At 38.8% G+C, this 21,928-nt stretch overlaps 1 protein-coding gene across 1 annotated transcript in view; it reads left to right on the top strand.

Moving 5' to 3' along the window:
• Positions 1-6,171: 6,171 nt before the first annotated feature.
• LOC149205489 (dynamin-related protein 5A-like) overlaps positions 6,172-21,928 on the top strand; it is an 86,897-nt gene continuing 71,140 nt past the window's right edge. The window contains 6 exon segments of the mRNA XM_089395079.1: positions 6,172-6,654; positions 7,007-7,070; positions 7,181-7,288; positions 11,602-11,703; positions 13,327-13,377; positions 13,512-13,573. Coding sequence (XP_089251205.1) covers positions 6,526-6,654; positions 7,007-7,070; positions 7,181-7,288; positions 11,602-11,703; positions 13,327-13,377; positions 13,512-13,573 — 516 coding nt within the window. The 5' untranslated portion in view covers positions 6,172-6,525.

The raw sequence follows: 21,928 nt of genomic DNA, 5'->3' as shown, positions 1-21,928 counted from the left end.
CAAATTACAATGATAACCATAAATGGATAGATTCAACAAAAATAACACGTCATTTCATTAATATCAAATACTGAAAGATGCTTGCAAACAAAATGGGAATAAGGTTAGCTCGGGCGATGGTAGATTATTTTTGAGAAGAGATGTGGTGGCTACATGCCTCTGAACTAAGTTACAATGAGGCTCAAGGGCCTTTTTATTATTGAAAAATAAGAGAAAACCTTCCCGAGGAGATGTAACGCCAAGAGTTTATAGGCCTCGTTGGGGTTAGTTGGGTAGCCAACTTCCCAGGTTCGTAACTTGGTCATATTATCTCTGTGTGATGCATATGATACCTTACTAGAAATATCTCTCTGAGGACTACACAATCGACGCGATTGCCGTAGCAATCACCAAAGAAATTTTACAAAAAGAAAATGCGTTTAGGGCCTCAAAACGACGCTAGAAGTTTAGGACCCGAAAAATCTGCCAAAAATAGTAAATTGTGCTACAATTAAGGAAAGAGATGAAATTGACTGGGGGGTCTAGGTGGAATAGGCAGGTGGCCACCAATATCCACCTAGATCATTCCTCCCCCCTTAGGAAGCAATGGTCCCCATTATGCGCAGAGCCTCCATGAGGTGAGGAAATTTCCGTTGAACCTGGTCCCTAGTGAACCACTTGCCATAGTGAAGGAGTTGGCATACTTTGATAACTCGATATAGTTGTATCCTCTATTGCCGAGTGTTCTTGATCTGTGTATCCGTGACCTGATTAATTGTGGCATGTTCCATGCAATTTGGGTTGAGCTTTATTGGTGTGAGTTGTCATGCAATGTCAGATGTGTCCAACAATGGTGGGAAGCATGGTCGAAGGCGGTCCACATTGAAGATTGGATGCAAGCCAAGGAATGGGGGAATGTTGCGCTCCAAAGCATTATCTCCCACATCTTTAATAATGGGGCAAGGACCATATCTAAGTGGTCTGAGCTTCCAATGGGCTCTGGTAAGGCATTCTTTTTACAAATGCAACCAAACTTTGTCGCCCACCTGAAACTTGTGCGGCACTCGATGTTGATCATGTCGCTGATTGTACTTGGCATTTTCCACAATGGAGTAATGATATATCAACCCGTTGGGTAGAGGTGCTCCAGGATTCAGATCGAATGAATGCTTGACCTGACAGTGCAACGGTACCCCTGTGGGTGAGGAGAAGATGTCCCTGTATTCTTTCATGACCGTATCCACCTGCTTCTGCTGCGTGGAGGAACCCTTCCTGGGGGCCATGGATGTGGCTACGATCTTCCCCTTACTTTGAGAGCGCCTAGAAAGAAAATAAATTTCCTAGTCTGGGAGATGATCTTACTGCGTTTCTTAGCAGAGATCAAAGAGGTGGTGGTAGGTGGGGCTACCTCCGGTATCCTGTATAATGTATTTCCCAAAGAAATAATAACAGAGTAAGGTCTAGACTCATATACAACATGTCGCTTCCATAAGTATGGTTGTACCAATAATACAACACAAACATCGAGAGGAGCTACATCACACAATACCTCATCTGTGAAGGGCTTGATGTTGTAGGGAAGGCAACATTGCAGGCTAACTCGGAGATCTCGTCCTTGGTGAAGCTACCCGATTCTGTATGGCTACGGGTGTGGTGTAGTCGGTAGACCCAACCGCTTCACGACCTCTACTGAAATGAGGTTATTTTGGCTCCCACCGTCGACAATGAATTGAAACGGTGAAGCCTTCACCCACATCTGTGAGTGGAAGAGACCCTCCCCCTCTTATGGATCTTCGGGCTCATTCTTTTGGGTCTTGGCTGTGGCAATAGTGGCGTTAGGCTTTGCATCAATACTCTGCTTCCCTTTTTTGTTACTTTTGTCAGGTTCTGACTCAGGGTTGGAACATGCATATGATTCTGAAGCCTTCAACTTGGCCACCAGCGACTGCTTGGCCGACACCCACTTGTGTTGCGAGTGGGGCTCTTATGGAACTCACACCACTTTCCTATGTCATTCTTTGAATTCATGGTTGTGTTCTTTTCTTGCAAAGTCTTGCTTCTTTTGTTTAAACTTTTGCTCGATCTCGACATCATATCAGAACATTGTGCCAAGTGAGGTGATGTCTAGGAACTCCATCTCTTCCTGGATGTACCTGTGTAGGCAACTGCGATATTTGGGTACCAAATGCCGCTCAGAATCCTTGATACCTAACTTTGTGCGAAGGGTATGAAAAATATTGGTAAACTTCGACACGTCTTGGTCCCTTCACTACCGCAACGTGGTCCACTTTATGTATTTATCCTCATAGCTTCCAACAAGGTAGTACTTCTCCTTTATGGCATCCTATAATGAATTCCAAGTGGGTGCGACTGAAAATAGTGAGGCCATACTTTCATCCTTCTGCTCGCAGTAGGTTTCCCACCAGTCCTTGACATGGGGGGCAACTTTGAGAAGTGAAAAAGTGATATTTTCTTCGTTGGAAAAATCATGAACAAAAAAGTATCCTTCTAGCAGATTTAACCATTTATCTATGACATCCGCATCTATCTGACCCTCAAATATGGGAATGTCAAAGATAACTTGTACCTTAAAGGGTGTGGCGCTTCTAGAGTAGCTGTTGGAAGTAGATGCATCGCCCTTGGGTAGCCGCTGAAGGATTTGGGCAAAATTGTCCATCATCGCGTTCCTTTGTCACTCGAGGGTTTCTTCGAGCAAGATTTTGATAGGATCCCCTGCCCCCTCATCTTTCTTTTCATCTGCCATGGGAGGCCATTGGGATTTGCAAGATTGGTCTTGCAAAGGTTCAACTAGTTCAAGCACTCCTTATATCCCGACCTTGTTGGGGACATGCAAAGAGAAACAGAGAAAGAGCAGACCGCTCTGATACCACTGATCCCAATTTAAACAAGAACACAACAAATTATAGATATAACCATAAATACAAAGATGCAGCAAAAATAACACCTCAATTCATTAATATCAAATATTGAAAGATGCTTACAAACATAATGGGAATAAGGCTAGCTCGGGCGATGGTAGCTTATCTCTGAGAAGAGATGTGGCAGCTACAAGCCTCTGAACTGAGTTACAATGAGATTCAAGGGATTTTTTACTATTGAACAATTAGAGAAAACCCTAAACAATCAAAACCCTAACCCAAGGAGATGTAACACCAAGAGTTTATGGGCCCCATTGGGGTTAGTTGGGAAGCCAACTTCCAGGGGTTGTAACTTGGTCATATTATCTCCATTTGACGCGTATGATACCTCGTTGGAAAGATCTCTACGAGAAATACATCTAATGACATGATTGTATTAATCGCCAAAAGCAATTTTGCTAAAAAAACATCGTTTAGGGCCTCAAAATAGCTCTGGAAGTTCAAGACTCGAAAAATTGCCAAAAATAGTAAACTATGCTACAATTAAGGAAAGAGATGAAACTGACTAGGGGGTCTAGGTGGAATAGGCGGGTGGCCACCAATATCCACCTGGATCATATGTCTTTGCTACACCTGCCTAAAGACATTGAAGCATATTTTATGGAAGTGTAATTTTGTCGAAACTTGCATGGTGGTTTGTGCAAAAGCAACATTTATTGCCACTTTAGGGGCAACTTCGTTGATGTACAACTCTTCTTGATGTCTTGAGATCATTGATATTAGATCACTTCTTAGACACTTGGAATTACCTTTAAAGTACAGCTTTATTTATAATCTAGATGTTAAGATGCGAAATTATGTCTTATTTTATAAGGTGAGTTCAATCCAATTTTTTGTCACTGTCAATGATTATAGGAATATAAGAAATTTTCTACGAGAGTGAAAGGAAGTATAGCTGTCGAATATGCTCCTATAACAATCCATGAGAGAAGAATGTGGATAAACTTAGAACACAACAATTTCAATATATGAAATAAGCAACAAACTATTAAATGACACAATTTCTCGGGGAAAACTCTTGTAGGAGATTAAACCCCACATTGTAAAGCATGTTCATGTTCAATGTATTACTCAACAATTAAATGGTTAGAATACATTAGAGAGTCTCCATGCTCTAAATAAGAGTTTAGCATTGAGCTCCTTGCTTGGCTCCATAGACTAAATTAGGACCACACCATGCACCCTACAAGTACACTAGCCACATAGAACTATATGAGCCAATAAGCCAACTTGAGATACTTATACCAAAGCATATTACAATAGAGTATCCCAACCTAATAAATAGACTTCGTTTATTGAAACACTATGAGCAAATACTATAGGCCCATAAAATACTCATTAGGTGTAGATAAGTTGGTTTGTGTGGCATTTAGTCTCTTCAAATCAATGGTTCAAATCTCACGGGGAAGGGTTGAGTGTGGGAACCACTTGTAGGGGATAAAAATTGTTTAAGAAATTGTCTATGAGAGTGAAAGGAAGTAGAGGTGTCGAATATGTTCCTATAACAACCCATGAGATAAGATTATACATAAACTTGGAACACAACAATTTCAATAAGTGAAAACAAACAAACTATTAAACAACACAATTTATTTTGGGAAAACCCTTCCGCGAATAAAACCCCACATTCTAAAGCATGCTCAATGTATTATTCAACAATTAAATTATTACAATACATTAGAGAGTCTCCATGCTCTCAACAAGAGTGTTTAGTATTGGGCTCCTTGCTTAGCTCTATAGACCAAATTAGGCCCACATCATGCACTTTGAGAGCACATTGGCCACATAGAACTATATGAACCAATAATCCAACTTTAAAGGATTATACCATGAAACATCCTACGATGGAGTATTCCAACCCATTAAATAGACTTCATCATATGACATGCTATGAGCAAATACTATGTGCCCATAAAATACTCATTAGGTGTAGACAAGTTAGTTTGTGTGGCGTTTAGTCCCAATTAAGTCACAAGTTCAAATCTCATGGAGAGGGTTTGAGTGTGTGAGTCACCTGTAGGAAATAAAAAATGTTCCATGAGGTGTCTAGGCTTAAGCGAGCCTTGCACAATCTCAGCGAGAGGTCCCCATAAGTGTGCAAATCATTCTTCTATCCAACATTAGGATTGACCTCGATGGCTTAACCCAGTTAACAAAAAAAACACATAAAATGTGAATAATAAACCTATCATCAATCATATGAAGATTATATTAACTACTCTATAACTATATCAAAATTAACCCATATATCAAAGAGTTAAATACCTTTACATTTGATTATTTTAATAATTTAAAAAAAAAACATTTAATGTAATTACATGTACCTTATAAATTTTTAAACTATTTTTTTTGGTAACAAAATAAAACAAATTAAAAAATCACATTCACATTACCATGCACCAAAACTCACCTGTTAATCCTTTGGGACGGATAACATGACACCACACCAAGTCACATTATTATTATTATCCAATTTTAATGCGAAAGCCAAACTAAACAAGGAACCCACCTCCACACAACGATTTGATTGCTAATTCTACCAATGCATTCATACTCTATCCTTACATTAAAAAATTTGAGATAAAAATACTTCAGATTTTTTTTTCAATTAATTTATATTATTTATAAGTAGAACTTTGGCGTAAATCACATAAGGAGAGACAATTGTCGACGCGTTTTGAACCAATCAGTGTGACTCATCGTCAGGACAAGTTGAAGAAACAGATAGCTATGCATGCTAAATAGTCTGAGCAGAGCCTCCAACGGCTATCTTAACCAACGGTATTAGGGACAGTAGTCAAAAAGTCAAAATGATAATTAAAGAAAGTTATTTAAATTAAATAAAAGAAATAATTATATTTATTGATTCTCTTATTATTTTAATAAGAATAGTGACTTATATGGGAATTAGTTAGAATTAAAGATCTGACTTTTATATATATATATACATAAAAATAAAAATATATGGTAGTTAGTTATAATAACCATATATAAATAAAAATAAAATATCATGTTAATAAAATATCATATTAAATTATTTTTGAAAGCTTAAGTATTATTAATGTCCCTGCTAAAATTAAATTTTAAATATCAAAATGTTTTAATCATCCCAAAGTCAGAGAATAATGATTTATTTATCATTAAATTGCAAATCTTAATCCCAACCATTACGATTCAAAAATAAGAGAGATAATTCCAGAACATTGTTACTACAATTAATCACCGTAAGACAAATACACGTATTGAGGTCGCGTAATTTACAGATTCAGTTGAAAGTGATGGCGTGACTTGCCCCGGTAACCGTAGCAATACAGATACAAGACACTGATGTTCAATATTAGGCCCTGTTAGATCTGTTTAGAAATCCTATCGACCTTTCTGCCAGAAGCAGCGGGCTTCCTCTCTCTTCTCAGGGGACTGCGGAGTCGGGGAGAGGCCGACTGATTTCTCTTGCTTTCGGGCTGATTGAAATCTGTCCCTCTTTAATGGAGTGCCGGCCGTGGGCATACGCGATCTCGATCTGAAGAGTGATTGGGTTATTTGATTTATTTGATTCAGCTCAAGATTTTGGCGAGGGGGCGATCTTGGGATACCTAGTGGCAGCGCCATGGATAATTTAATAACTCTGGTAAACAAGATACAGAGGGCCTGCACCGCGCTCGGTGACCATGGAGAAGAGAACGCTTTGCCGACTCTCTGGGATGCCCTTCCCTCCATAGCCGTCGTGGGAGGACAGGTAAATTTAATTTCCTTCAATTCTTAGCGAAACGGCCTTAAAGAAAGTAGAATTAACAGCGTCAAACATACACGAAGGTAGAATTATGATGCCTTCAACATGAATCCCGACAGGAAATGTTGAATCGCTTCCAAATCATAGATCAGAGATCATGGTTTGGTCTGGACTCTGAACCCTCAATCCTAGTTCGATTATTTTAATCAATCACGCACTGAAGCATAGAGAGCAAAGCAGAGCATCAGCATTTCCTTAAGGAGCCATTGTGGCTCAATTTTATTGGATCTAAAAGAACCCGTTTGGATATTTTATTTCATTCCCCGTGTAATTTTGTTTTGTGGTGGCCGATTTGCAGAGCTCCGGGAAATCCTCTGTGCTGGAGAGCATCGTTGGAAGGGATTTTTTACCGCGTGGATCAGGTGGGTGAAATTCGCCTTTCTCAGGCATATTTGTCTTCTTTTTTCCTATTCGGTCTACCGTTTTATCTGTCGAATCAAATTAAATAGAATTGTTTGTGGAAACGCACCAGGTATTGTTACTAGACGGCCGCTTGTCCTTCAACTTCACAAGACTGATGAAGGCAGCAGGGACTACGCCGAGTTCCTTCACCAACCCAGAAAGAAATACACCGACTTTGGTAAGTTTCTCTCACCTTCCCCTGAAAGTGAAAATGTGGCGGGAGAATACCTATTGCTAGGTACAGATTAACTACATTGGGTAATTGGTAGCTCACTTATTATTGTCCAACTCTGCACTATTGATTCCATTCCATTCAAGAGTTCCTGGAACTCATTGAACTCATTCCTCAGATAGTACATGCATACACATTACATACTTCTTAATGGATTCTTGAAGGTGGTCCATGCTAGCAGTTCCAGTCCTTGTCGCATTTCTTTACCCATGCTTAACTTTCTCCTGTGTCAGATACCATTTAGGTCGTAAAATATCCTCAACATTTGAACAAGTCAGCTGATCTCACTTCAAAAGTTCCTAAGAGGGCGTTACCAAGTCAGGCCATTTCCTACAGCTTCATTTCATGCTGAATTCCCTTGGAGTGTGCTACAAGTTTTATGTGCCTTTCCTCTAAATTCCTTTCCCCCCCCCAGCTTAAAGACCAACGTCCGCTGCTGAACCGTGTGACTTTTAGTGTCGTGCATGTATTATTTTCAATCATGAAAGCAAGATCGAGATTTTGTGGAGTGATGGCAACCACTGATTTCTAAGTGATGGCAACTACTGATACTCATGAATGGAAGCTTTTTAGCAGGCAGAAGATTATGGGAGCTTTCTTTTTGAGAGAGAGAACATGCAGACAACCCCCAACAACCACCCATGTCTCCACATTTGTAGGGAAAGGAGATTAACCAGGCTTTGTAATGACATTTGACCAATCCAATGGCAAACTTTGTTACTGATGCCCTTCCTTAAGCCACTCTATGTGAGGAAATAAATTATTAATTTTAGCATGTAGATTTTCACAGAACACGATGATGAAAAAATGCTTCGAATTGTTAATTACTGATAGATTAAAAATGCTTTGAATTTCCAAACATTTATGTTAATCAAATTCTATCTTCTCAGCTCAGCTGTCATCAAGAGCAATATGGTTCATTACTTCAGGTCACAGGAATAAAAGTTGGTTTATGGTTGCGTCAAATCCCTCTTAAGAAGCAAACTCATTTTTAAATATTTTCTCATTTATGTTGGATGACTATGTGGTAATTTTTTTCTTAAATCATAGCCTAATCCATGTGCATGAATGGGTTAAGGTTAAATTGTCACAATGAGCCCATGGATGTGGAAATAATTTATCCTAGTTGAGTGGAAATCAGGTAGAGATATAAACAATTCAACACTTAAAACAGGGAAATTTGAAAGAGGTTTTCTAATGGAATAACACTATTTGTTGAAATAGGAAAGAGTGCTAATGTATAATGTAACTCCGAAATGTGTTGTATAATGGCATTGTTCGATGGTTGACCCTTTGGAGTTAACTTTTTCATAACATCTCAGACCAATTATTTTTCTATTCTGTCAATTTACATCTATATGGGACTGATCAGTAAGTGCTCAGCATGTGAGCTTGGAGTAGGTCTTGGAAGACTTTTTTTGGATCTGTTTAATGATCTACACTTTGCTACAAATACTTGCGATCTTTCTTCTTACTTGGATTGATGTTCTAATAGTCAGAACTGGAACCAACCAAGGGTCAGACTGGAACTAGAACTGGCCAATAAACTGGTTTACTAAAAAACACAAAATTTAATCTTCCTTCTTACTTGGACTAATGTAAGAACCATAACCGGCCAAGGGTCAGAGTGGAACTAGATTTGGCCAATAAACTGGTTTCCTAAGAAATGCATAAAATTTGAATTTTTTTGATTAAAATCATTAGACAACAAATATTCAAAGGCTGCTCATGTATATTACTATATAGTATACAAGGGCGAATATATCAAAATGGCACTGAGTTTGATACACATTGAGCCCTAAATCAACTTCAAGTTCACTCCGAATCAAATCTGTCACTGCAACTCCAAGCTCACCCCAAATCAAATATTTTCATTGCAGTTCTGCAAATGGAAAATGCTCACAATTTACCAATAAGAGAGGTGGTGTTGTCTAGGAATGAGGTATTTGGACCATGAGGGTTTTGTAGGATGGAAGATGAGATGATTGACTATTTAGCTGAGCTGATTGAAAGGGATACCCTATTTGTTCTTCTCCTATGGTCAAGGAGATGTCGAGGTTGTTGGCATTAGTTCCTTTCAAAGCACATCCCACGGGGTCATTGTTGAATTTTCTACAAGATGCATAGTAGAAACCAATCTTCTGATCTGATAATTACTACCTAATAATCTTCATATAGTTTATCTTATGCCATTGATATTATTGAGCAATTATACATAGAAATACTCAACAGTAAATGCAGTGGAAACAATAAAGATCATAAAGAGACAGCCATGGACAATAGAGACAACAAATTTTTCCTGGGAAACCCAGTCTTGGGAGAAAACCCAACAACTTCTCTTCTAGGAGAAATTATTCTTTAGCAAGGTTTACAATTCTAAATTGTCGAGAAATCTGTGCGAAAATCCAAGTCCAAACTCAGTCAATTTGTCATCTATTCGCACCCATGTGTGGCTGCTTTTGAAGAAAGATAATGATAATGAGTGAGTGATTAATGAAGTGTCACATCATGTATATATACCTGTCAAAATGGCTGAAATTTGACCAAGGGTCACACTCTTTCATGGTGGGGCCAACCTGACAATTTGGAGCCTACATGAAGCCCAAAAATAAAATTTTTATTTTAATTCCCATAATTCTTCTAGGCCAACTTAGAAGGCCTCTTGGCATGCGGGAATACCTCCTGATGCTACACAAAAATCAACAGTCCCTCTTAGTGAGGGAGGTATTCTCCTTGGCTGCATCAAATTTCCCCTTAGCTAAAATTTCTCCTTCATAAGAAAAGTTCATGAGCTTCCCATGTTGATGTATGTCTCCATCCTTGAGTGGACAATGTAACTCCTCACATGTACGTTTATAGATCACTCCATCTTGGAACAAGCAATGTAAGTATCCAGGGCCTTTTACATTTGGCCAAAGTCCTTTATGGCTCCTTAGGTAAATGTATCAATCTCCTATGGTCAAAGTCCTTTATGACCCAACCAAGTCCTCTTGGCTTCTCAAGAGAGAATTTGCCCTTGGACCATTCACCCTCAGCCAAAGTACTTTATGGCTTCTTAGGTGAATTACATTTATCTCCTCTAGTTGAAGTCCTTTATGACCTTGCCAAGTCCTTCTAGTAGCCAAGTCCTTTTGGCTTCTTAGGAGAAGATCTGTCCAATCCTGTAATTGCCCTAGGTCATTCGCCTCTGGTCAAAGTCCTCCTTGACCCAACCAAAGTCCTTTAAGGCTTCAGGGGATGGTCTACCCTGATCCTACAAAGACTTCAACCCTCCCTCTCAATGAAGGAGACATTCTGCATCACACTAGTCTTGTCTTTGAAGTATACAAACTTCACTCTAGACGGAGGTTTAGTGAGAATGTTTGCAATTTGGTCAGCTGTGGATATGTATTGGAGCTCCACAGCTCCGTTCTGCACCATGTCTCGGATGAAGTGACCTGATGAAAGAGTTCTGCAAGAATATTTCAAAGTCATGATGCTTCACAACTTGCGACACAAGCTGCGATATACTTTGATCTTGTTGTACTGAGTGCGATAGAAGTCTACTTTTTCTAAACCAAGATATCATAGCTGATCCCAAGCTGAAACAACACTCTAATGTGCTCTTTCTGTCCTTTGCACTCCTAACCCAATTTGAATCCTTACTTCACCCCTGAGACATCTCAAACCATATCTACTGTACCACGCAGGTACTTCAACCATGCTTTGCTGCAATCCAATGTATCTGCCTCGGCTCGACCATATACTGGCTCAGGGTGTTCACTGCAAAGCGAATATAAGGCCTGGTGTTAACCAGGTATATCAAGGATCTAATTCGTGCTTTCAAATTCTGTTCATTGAGATAAGCTTCGACCATCTCCAGTGTGTTTTATCCTCTTTGCTACTTATCATGATTATGCCATTGAGAAACCCTTCTTGTTACTCCCTGCCATTCACGATAGTCTACGAGCTCTTCTTTTTGAGCAATTTCAAAGTTGTTAAACTGATTTTGTGCCTTTATTTTCTGCTCTATACATTTATAATTATAAATTACAATTTCTTGTGTATGATTTAGGCTACTTGTTACCTCGTTTTAATCAAACCCTTTGTAAAGATCATATTATATTTATAAGTAACCAGGTATTATTTTGATTCTATGCTAAAAATTGTGTTTCAATTGACATGTGGTTCTTTCCTACCTATGTGGTCTTCACTTAATGGAATCCATATTAGCATCCATTGCCCTTTTATATCTTCTGATGCTATTGTTCTCTTTACAGCACTGGTAAGGAAGGAAATTGCGGATGAGACTGATCGAATTACAGGGCGTTCCAAGCAAGTCTCAAGTGTCCCAATTCACCTTAGTATTTATTCACCCAATGGTAGGAAAAATTCCGTCTTATTTTGAATTTTTGCGCATTAAGTTGCAATGTTTTTAAGTTCATCATTTTGCTACAAAGTTTTTAACTTAGAACATCTAATTGTTGCATTAAAAATCTTTGAAACTTGATTAATTTTGTCATTGAAATTGGTTCATTCTTGATGTTGATTCTGCAGATGTCATTGCTTTGCTACTATATGTTAAGATTTCATGGTCTTATGGATACCTTTAGATGCTTTTGTGATGTGTTATTATTTATTTTGTTGATTGATGGTGGTACAGTTCAGCCAATGTACTGGTGCTATGGGTACCAGTTAATTTACAATGGAGATTGGCATTGCATTTTCTTTCCTTGTTTAGTGCTTCATTAAAGTAGTCATGGTTCAGATATCATCTTAAATCAAGAACATGCAGACTGGTGCATGGTGTTTAGGGCAGGCGCTCATGTTATTGAATTCACAGAATGATGTTATATTTCCTACATGGTATTAGTAGGAGGCTTTTTTCATGCCCTTGTATCTTGTGTTATTTTTTGTCTCAAGCAACTGCTTTCTTATGCTTGAGTTGTTAACCAGCTTCCGGCAATCTGTCCTTATCCTTACTAAGGAATTTATATAATATTATGTTACAAATGTCCATTCCCCCGTATCAAACCTTAGGTCTTACTTGTTTGCACATTATTTGCTTGGCTTCTCCCCCATGTGGTTACTTTTGAAAGATATAATTATGGTCAACTTTTTGTTATCCTTACTTAAATGTCAAGTATTCTTGCTACCCTGTTCAAATGTTTATTAAAATAATATCAACGCAAATATATTTGTGTTTAATGTTCATGTTAATGTTATGAGAATTCTGGAATCCCCGTCTTTCCTTGTCTCTGGGCTCTCAAATTTCCTGCTCTTCTCCTTGTCCTTGTTCTACTGCACTATGCAGTCTCTTTTCTTGTTCTCCCATCCATGGTTCTTCCTCTCAGGCTTGGTCTCTGGCTTTTGTCTCCTGCTCTGAAACCATGTTACAAATTATTGAAGAGAGAAAAATGCAAGATGTAATTTAGTTAGGTGTGTTAAAGTTCATAAAACTTCTCCTTATTTTAAAGTTGCCATCACTTTTATGTTGTTTTGGTGATTATATTTGCTTCAGATTCCAAAAATAAAAATTCCTTATAAATTCTGTGCTCTGCTTATATTGCTTTCCTTTTTGGGTAATAATGCCCTAGCATGGATAAGAGGAGGAAAAATCATAATATTAACAGCGTCGGCATATTATACTGACGTGAGGTGAAGATTGTTTTTCTTATCATTAACAAATTCATGTTACAAACATATAGTCTACAAACATGTAACCTTATATGTATTACTTTCATGTTATATTGAAATGCTTGCTTCCCTTATCATTAACAAATCCATGTTATAAACTTACAACCTACAAACATGAAACCTTATATGTATTACCTTCGTGTTATATTGAAAGGCATTTTAGTTTGGCTAAATTTTTGATTGTTACTTTCAGAGAAATCACGAATATTACAATGAGTGCAGTACATTTTTTATGTGCTAGGACACTAAAAGGATGGCTTAACATACTAATTTATTTTTCTGTGTTTGTTGCCTTTGGATTCCTTCAGTTGTAAATTTGACTCTAATTGATCTCCCTGGGTTGACAAAAGTGGCTATTGGTAAGTACTACACTAGATTTTTTTTCTTGGAATTTATTGTTTGTACTTGTTTTAAATTTTTAATATGAAATAGTGTTTTGTTTATTATATTGTGAAGATATTAACACTGTTATACATGTTTTGTTGGTATTCAGACGGTCAACCTGAAAGTGTTGTTGCTGATATTGAGAACATGGTTCGCTCTTTCATTGAGAAGGTGGGAACTCTATCTTTTATATTTTCACTTTGCTCTAATATTAAAGCATCCAATAACAAAGGACCTTCTTTCTTTTTAATGATCATGTGTCACTAATCTAACACTAATGTAGTACTAATCTAACAGTAATCTGACATATTGAGCATATAACACTAATCTAGTACTATGAGAAGCATAATATGAGAGTAAATAAAACAATGGCAAGTATGCAAAACATAATATGTATAAATTACTTAATGATTATCAGTTGCATTTCAACATTGTTGAATAATTTCACCTCCATATACAATAACCTGGGTCTTGATCCCTTTAAAGGTGTGATTAACTTTGGTTCCATGATTAAATCTATGATGTCGACTTTCAACAGTAATTTCTTTAAATCAAAGGTTAGAAAAACTTAACTGATTGAGGGAATGAGATAAATTTTGGGCTTGCTAGGATAAAGTTAGGAATAAAGAATACAGGGGGAAATTAAAAGAAAGATAGTGGACCTTTCCTTGTTATGTCTGTTGCAGATTAATTCTTTGGAAATTATGAACCGGAAAAAAGGATAAACAGATTTTGTAGTTCATCATACAACTGTGCTCTTTTTGACCTCATGATAAATCTAGGACCAATTGTAATTACAATGCATGCATTTGAACTATTTATTGTGCATTCCACACCACTTGAACAGATTTCTGTTTGTGTCTACAGATTGAAAGTCATAGAAAATTAAAGGAGAGAAATGTGCTTGAGACTTGAATAAAATTGTATCAAGCAACTAACATTGTTCTCAAGTGCGTCGAATAATGAATGCCCAATAATCTGGGATTTATGCCATCCCATTTAATATGCGCACATGCGTTAGGACCATATACTAATGAGTCTATTTAGACAAATCAAGCTTTTTCCAGTCTAATTTGAATTTTGAACAGATAAAATGGAAATGGTGGGTTAAATGGATATGTTTTCGTTTTGTCTCTACACGAGAATGTTGCTCCCAATATTTTTTCTTTCTAATATTTACAAGAGACCAAGGTATATAGATATCTGTTTCTACATTTTTTTTCATAGGACTGGAATAACATTGTGGAAGCATGGACTGGTTTTTAACAGTAGTGACTATATTGTATTAGAAAATATTAGGGAGCTGTTGCCATACTGGTACAACCTATAAATACCTAAAACAACACAAAAGGAAGAAGAATTCTCCTGATTTCTTGGCCATCGTTCCTCAAAACGAAATGGGTTGCAAGGCAGATGCTCCTCTTCTAAAGCTTTTTATTTTGCTGGCACTATGACTTAAATATTGATTGATGAATTGACTACCTAAAAAGATACATTGAAAGAACATACCTAATTTTCAGATGAACCTTGTGGAGAGTAAGTGAATTTAGAAAAGTAAATACTCTGAGCCCATCAGATTGTTTCATTCAGCATTTCTTTCCAGTTTTCCCGCCTTTCGTAACTGGTGGGAAGCTGAGCAACAATGGCATCATATTAGTGGGTACGGGGATCAGTCTTTGATGCCTCTTGGGTAGGGAGGGCATCCTCCCCTTCTTGTTCTGTCTCCTCTCTCTTCATCCAGTTGTATTTTTCCCTCTCCAATTCCTCCTCATCTTTGTGCCCACATGATCTTCCTGGGAACAGATTTTTGCATTCTTGCCATGTTCCATTAAGAGATCAAATCGATTTGCCCAGGTTTGGGAGGAGGGTGGTGTTGACCCTACCGCCTACACCTACCTACAGTTAGTGAAAAAAGGCTTTAACCCCACAAGATGGGGTTGGTGGCAAAGCAAGGAACTAAGACTGTCACATATTCCCAACTCTCTCCTTTTAAGCTATCTCCTAGGCTAGCTATGGGGGGTGGTCCTTAAAGGAAAGCTAAGTTAAAGATGTGAGGTTCTAGGAGAATGTTAAAGTGAAGTGGATTACTTTCTTAAGATCGCAAGCAAATATGATGTGAGCAATATGAAATGAAATAATGTTAAAATTGGAAACTAGGGGCCAAACTCCATGTGGGTCATCTTATTAATGGCATTTGATATTTTTCTTGGATCCCTCTCGTCGAGAGGTGTAGGATTGATCTAAAGATCATCCGATTCCGATAAGTATTCATGGAGATATGAATTTATTAGTGTTATGGGACAATTCGTCAAGGTCGGCCAGCAACCAATTAAACCCACTTGTGCTCAACGTTTTAATATAAATAGAGGTGACCTTCAAGTCATTTCTACACACACATGGGATCTCTTCCTCTCTACTTGTCCTTGGGTTTTAGTAGGAGAAGAGATCCTAAGGGATAACGCTGCCCTAATGGAGAAAGGCTCTATGCTGCCCTAATGAAGAAGCCCTAACACAGTTAATCAAAGAAGGCTCTACGCAGTCAAAGGGAGACCCTCACCGTTGTCATGAAGGAGATTGAAGTAGGTTCCCTCGCTGTCCTATAAGGGTTTACTATATGCCCTAAACTGCTATGCGTTCAAGCCCTAGCCCTAGCCGCAAGTCTAAAGGGAGATCTCTGTTTTGAGGCCACAACATGGGAGGCTAGGGCAGAATGGGTTGGAGGACTGTTTCATGGGTTGAACAAAGTTTGAAGTCTGTTGTAGGAAGCCGTGATGCTTGTTGTGCTAGGTCGAGGCCTTGGGAGCTGAACGCTAGCTTGTTTAAAGGCTAACGGATGGTTTGTATCATTGTTGGAGGGTGTCGTGAGCAACAATAGTATTGTGTGGTAGGCCACATGCCATACCACTTTAACAAAACTAGCGTGGGCAGATTTGAGGGTTGTCTTGAGCCCTTACCTTCAGCGTGGAGGAGCGTCTCTCCTTGCCTAGTCTGTAGTTTTTGAAGGGCTGTCCATTGGGGATCATGTCAATTGACATATCTCATCTATAACACTAGAGGTCTACTTATGGGGCCCTACCTGATGTGATTTAGATGGTGATAGGGATGCCTGAATTCAAGAAGAGCATGAAGGTACATGTCTGAGATGTACCAAAGGAAAATCCTACAAGGGGACCATTCCCCTCATGTAGCATGTCCACAGGTTTGGAACAACCCGAGGAGTTTGAGATTCATGATCGGAAATCTCATGTATAAAGGTGGAAGAAAGCCCTCTATGGCTTGAAGCAAATCACCCTGGGTTTGATATGAGAGGATTCATCGTTGTCAGATGAAGCTGAGATTAACTAAGAGTGAAGCTGATCCAAACCATTGTTTGAAGGTTGTGGATGATAGACCTCTCATACTGGCACCTTCTAAGAACAATCTATTTTTGATAGGTGTTGACTCTCTCACTTGTAGAAGTAAGAGGGAGTTGGATTTTGGATGTGGAATGGTAAACTGCAAGCCCGTGACTACGTCGAGTATCTTAACTTTCAGAAGTTATATGGTGATTATGCCGGACCAGATTTGGGAAATGTCTATGAGTTTCATAAACTCATTTGCATTGATGTTCTTGGTGAACTTTCGTCCGGATATATGTTTTGCAGTTAGCATGGTGAGCTCATATTTGGTTGAGCCTCACTGGATTGGTGCCAAGAATCTTTTGAGATATCTTCGGGGCACAATCTTTGATGGATTGAGATACACTGCCGGAAATATGAAGCTGCATGATTATTCGAATGCTGACTGGGCAGGCAGTGTGGAGGATCACTAGAGCACTTCTCAGTGCTGGTTCCCTTTGGATCCTGCTTTGATATCATGGATGAGCAAGAAGCAGAAGTCGGTTGCTATAAGCACCGTCGAGAATGAATACATAGCTACGAGTATGATCTCGTGTGAAGTTGCCTGGTTGTGGAAGTTCTTCAGTGCGCTGTTTGTACACATGATGAATACCATTATGATCCTCTGTGACAACCAGGGGGGATTCGATTGTTTGGGAATCTCGTATTCGATGATTGCTCTAGCAGATAGACATCAGATACTACCTTATTTGGGATATGGTAAGTCGATGAGGGAGGAGGCTCCATCGCATTGAGGCTGATGTACAAGTCGCAGACATTTTGTGAAAGCCCCGGGGAAATGTCAAACTTGTGACTTTCTCGAACGACTTGGAGTCATTGAGAGACGTTCTTAAAAGGGTCCTGCATGTTGCATGCATTGAGCTTTGGGAGCTCTCGACGGCTTGGGGTACTTACTGGAGCAACACACGACAATATGGCGACTCACCCTCCCCTAATGGTGAGCTGTCTACAGGGTAAATGCTCAACCTTCCCCTGTGATACCCTGTGGCGACTTTGGGACAAGATGATTAGTTCTCCTGTGGGACAGAATGATTAGTTCTCCTGTTGAGGCATCCTATCCATGTAGTCTGGGACTCATGGGAAGTACCTCTCATTTGATCAATGAGTAGGGAAATGGGGTTATGGACCATAGTAGTACTATCGATGGACGCATCGTTGTATCTACCGTACTCCCTATGCTAGGATGACCTCCATTGATCTGGGATCAGTATGAGTGGTTTGAGACACTCTCTTGTGATATTGATTTGGGATCAATAACACTGACTTCGGGTCAGTAAGAGTGATACGACACACTCTCTTCAGATCAAATTGACTTCGGGTCAGTAAGAGTGATATGACACACTCTCTTCAGATCAAATTGACTTCGGGTCAATAGAGAATGGTATGGGACATTCTCGATCAATTCGTCTTCTTGATGGCTCAGCAGAGCAGAGCAGTGCAGGGCACTGATGGCAGAGATAGTACAGTAGGACATATGGATCAGCAGATGGAGTTCTCCCTTGTTGAGAGGGAGTGTTAAAATTGACAACTAGGGCCAAACTCCATGTGGTTCATCTTATTAATGGCAGTTGATATTTTTCTTGGATCCCTCTCATCGAGAGGTGTAGGATTGATCTAAAGATCATCCAATTCCAATAAGTATTCATGGAGATATGAATTTATTAGTGTTATGTGACAATTCGTCAAGGTCGGCCAACAACCAAATAAACCCCACTTGTGCTCCATGTTTTAGTATAAATAGAGGTGGCCTTTAAGTCATTTCTACACACACTTGGGATCTTTTCCTCTCTACTTGTCTTTGGGTTTTAGTAGGAGAAGAGATCCTAAGGGATAACATTGCCCTAATGGAGAAAGGCTCTACGCTGCCCTAATGAAGAAGCCCTAACGCAGTTAATCAAAGAAGGCTCTACGCAGTCAAAGGGAGACCCTCACTGCTGTCATGAAGGAGATTGAAGTAGGCTCCCTCGCTGTCCTATAAGGGTTTACTATATGCCCTAAACTGCTATGCGTTCAAGCCCTAGCCCTAGCCGCAGGTCTAAAGGGAGATCTCTGTTTTGAGGCCACAACATGGGAGGCTAGGGCAGCATGGGTTGGAGGACTGTTTCATGGGTTGAACAAAGTCCGAAGTCTGTTGTAGGAAGTCGTGATGCTTGTTGTGCTAGGCCGAGGCCTTGGGAGCTGAACGCTAGCTTGTTTAAAGGCTAACAGATGGTTTGTATCATTGTTGGAGGGTGTCGTGAGCAGCAGTAGTGTTGTGTGGTAGGCCACATGCCATACCACTACAGCAAACCTAGCGTGGGCAGATTTGAGGGCTGTCTTGAGCCCTTACCTTCAGTGTGGAGGAGGAGCATCTCTCCTTGCCTAGTCTGCAGTTTTTGAAGGGTTGTTCGAGGACTGTTGAGAGGAACTTAGGGCTGCAACAATATGCCCAAGTGCCCTAAACAGAATAGTCAGGAACAACAAAGTGTCAAGCAGATTTGAAGCAGTGTTAGAGGTGCATTGGGTCAAGGATATTGACCAGATTTGGATCAGACTTGGAACAGCCTGTGGGAGCCACATGTTGGGTCAACATGGAGTGTTGAATACCCCAAAGGAGTGCAGCCTGATGTGATGAATGCTGTGACATAGACAACATAGTATATGACAGCTGTATACATAGTACAACATAGTGCTATCAACATACAATGATGGGTAGCAATGCAACATAATGTAAAAAGGGTGCAACATGGTATGATACTATGATGTATAGTACAAGACTATGTATGATGCAACTACATGGTTGGATGCTACATGTCTTCATGTAGCAGTTAAATACAACAAGCTTATACATGGGACATCTCCAATGACACTAGGACAACTGCAAGTGGGACAACTGCAAGCTTGGTGACACATGGGAGAGCTGCAAGAATGAAGAATCATGGACAACAACAAGTATAGTGCTACAAGTACATTGGGACAACAATAAGCATGGTGTAGCAGTGGCACTATGTACAACAATGCTAAACACTGGGACAACAACAACACGAGGTCCAACATTGTGATGATGGGCGCAGCATGGTGCAACACGATGAGGTGCATCATGATGATGAGATGCAGCACTATGATAGGTGAAGGAGTCACTTTGGAGAATCAGTTGAAGCATCATGTCTTCAACTGATCTCATGTATCATCATCCTAGGAGATGATCTATGCTCTTATCTAGATAAGTCAAAGTGTTGACTTTTGTTGTAAATGTGCTATCTCTATCTCTCTCTTTGCTGAACTATTGAAGATCATATAAGAAGAATTGACAAAGGGTTTCCCCACATTGGAGTTTGTCCCTAGCTAGCACCACATCTTGTGTCGTCTTGTCTTCTGCGATTTATATTTATGTTCTATCTACAGTTGACTTTAATGTGATTGCTAATCTAGAAAAGATATTGAGCTAACTGTGAAAATTGAAATAAATTTCTCTAGCATAGAACATACCTAAATTCATTAACAACCATCAACACGTGAGATAAACATAAGCATATGAAAGGCCAATGACTTTTAAAGTATTGCTCATAAAATGAAAGATATTTGTTTAATATAAATGGAATGCTTTCAAATAAAAGCACAAGTAATCCTGAAGGTGAAACAAGAAAATAGTAGCACAATAAAATAATCGATACAAGATATAAGGATGCTTTCAAATATATATATGATCAATTTCTAAATCAAAGCAGACAAGGATATGTTGCAAAAGAAAAACAATTAGTATTCTACTTGCAAAAATATAGATGAAATAATGTTTGCCAAAACAAAGTATTCAATTCAACAATGACAAGTAAAATGACCAATTGCAAGTAAAACCATGAGATGTGTTAATATGAAATGCAACTACACTAGATTTGGATGCAATTATCTTGGTTGCTTTTAATCTAAAATGCCTAATCTAGGTGAGAAGTCCTCCTCTTGAGCTCTTACCAAGGGGTAAAAATTGGGGCGACTGTAAGAAAGAGGGGGCGAGGAAATGACGGTGTCATTAACGATACCCATCCCCTGAGTCTTACGAGCCAACATGTGTCTTTGTTCTTACAAGGGGACAAACCACCTTCATAACTGTAGGGTCACAACGCTTTTACTTTACTTCGTACCAAATGGAAGAGCTTTCCAAGAGTCTTTTTTGCCTTTGGTTTCTATCAACCAAGCTTATGCTTGGAGGTTAATTTTAAATGTGCAACTAAGTTAAGATCCCTACTATGATTTGCAAGTAAATTTGCAAGTGCTATTTAAAGGATAGATATACTTTAAACACAAGATTGCATAAGCTTTCTAACATGTAAAATTGTGAAGTGAAAGTATTTGAATTTGAAGCTTATGAGCACTTGATTTGCATGTAAAATAAATGGCAATGCTTGTGAAAAATAAACCCAAAATTGTACTCAAAATAGCTTTGCAAAATAAAGAAACTTCAACTTGAGAGATTATCTTGATCTAAAATAAATTGTTGCTTTGGAAAGTGAAATTGCCCAAATACACAATGCATCAGAACTCAAGATGTGAAATTGTTGCAAAATAATGAAGCATAAGTGAACTTTAGACAATACCCAAGCTAAATATATCAAGTTAATGAGATGCTTGCACAAAAATGAAATGCTATGAAATAAAATGTAACTTGTGACTTGCAGCAATAAATATAAATGGCAAGCAAATTGAGTGAGATGCATGGTTGTGCTAATTAGCAAATTAAAAATATGCATGTAAGTGAGAAGAGAAGCTAGAATCAACAAATCAAACCAACCACAATTTCTCTTCCAAAGTGGAGAGATGGGGATGCCAATGGGTAGAAGGGGCTCCCAATTTTTGTTTTTTTTTATTTTATTTTATTTTTTTTTTTTGTTTTCTGCTAAATTAATTAAATTACAAGAGGCAAGGGCTCATGAAAGCCTCCTCCAAACTCAAGGTAAATTTTTTACAATGAAGCCTTTAGACCATAAACTTTTCCTTGATGAATTACTGTTGCAAATGAGACCAAGGAGGGCCTTGAAATCTGAAATTTCAAACGGGCCGCTTTAGATACAAAAAATAGATTTAGGAAAAAGAGGAATTTGCACCAAAGCAAGACAGGCTAAGCCTCCTTAAGCCCACGACCAAGAGAGAGAAA

The sequence above is a fragment of the Pinus tabuliformis genome, chromosome 1_2 (assembly GCF_031772625.1).
Source record: "Pinus tabuliformis cultivar Carrire ecotype Pingquan chromosome 1_2, CPIR1, whole genome shotgun sequence".
Classification (NCBI taxonomy): Eukaryota; Viridiplantae; Streptophyta; class Pinopsida; order Pinales; family Pinaceae; genus Pinus; species Pinus tabuliformis.
The sequence above is the reverse complement of the archived record's forward strand: the minus strand, read 5'-3'. Positions and strand labels throughout refer to the sequence as shown.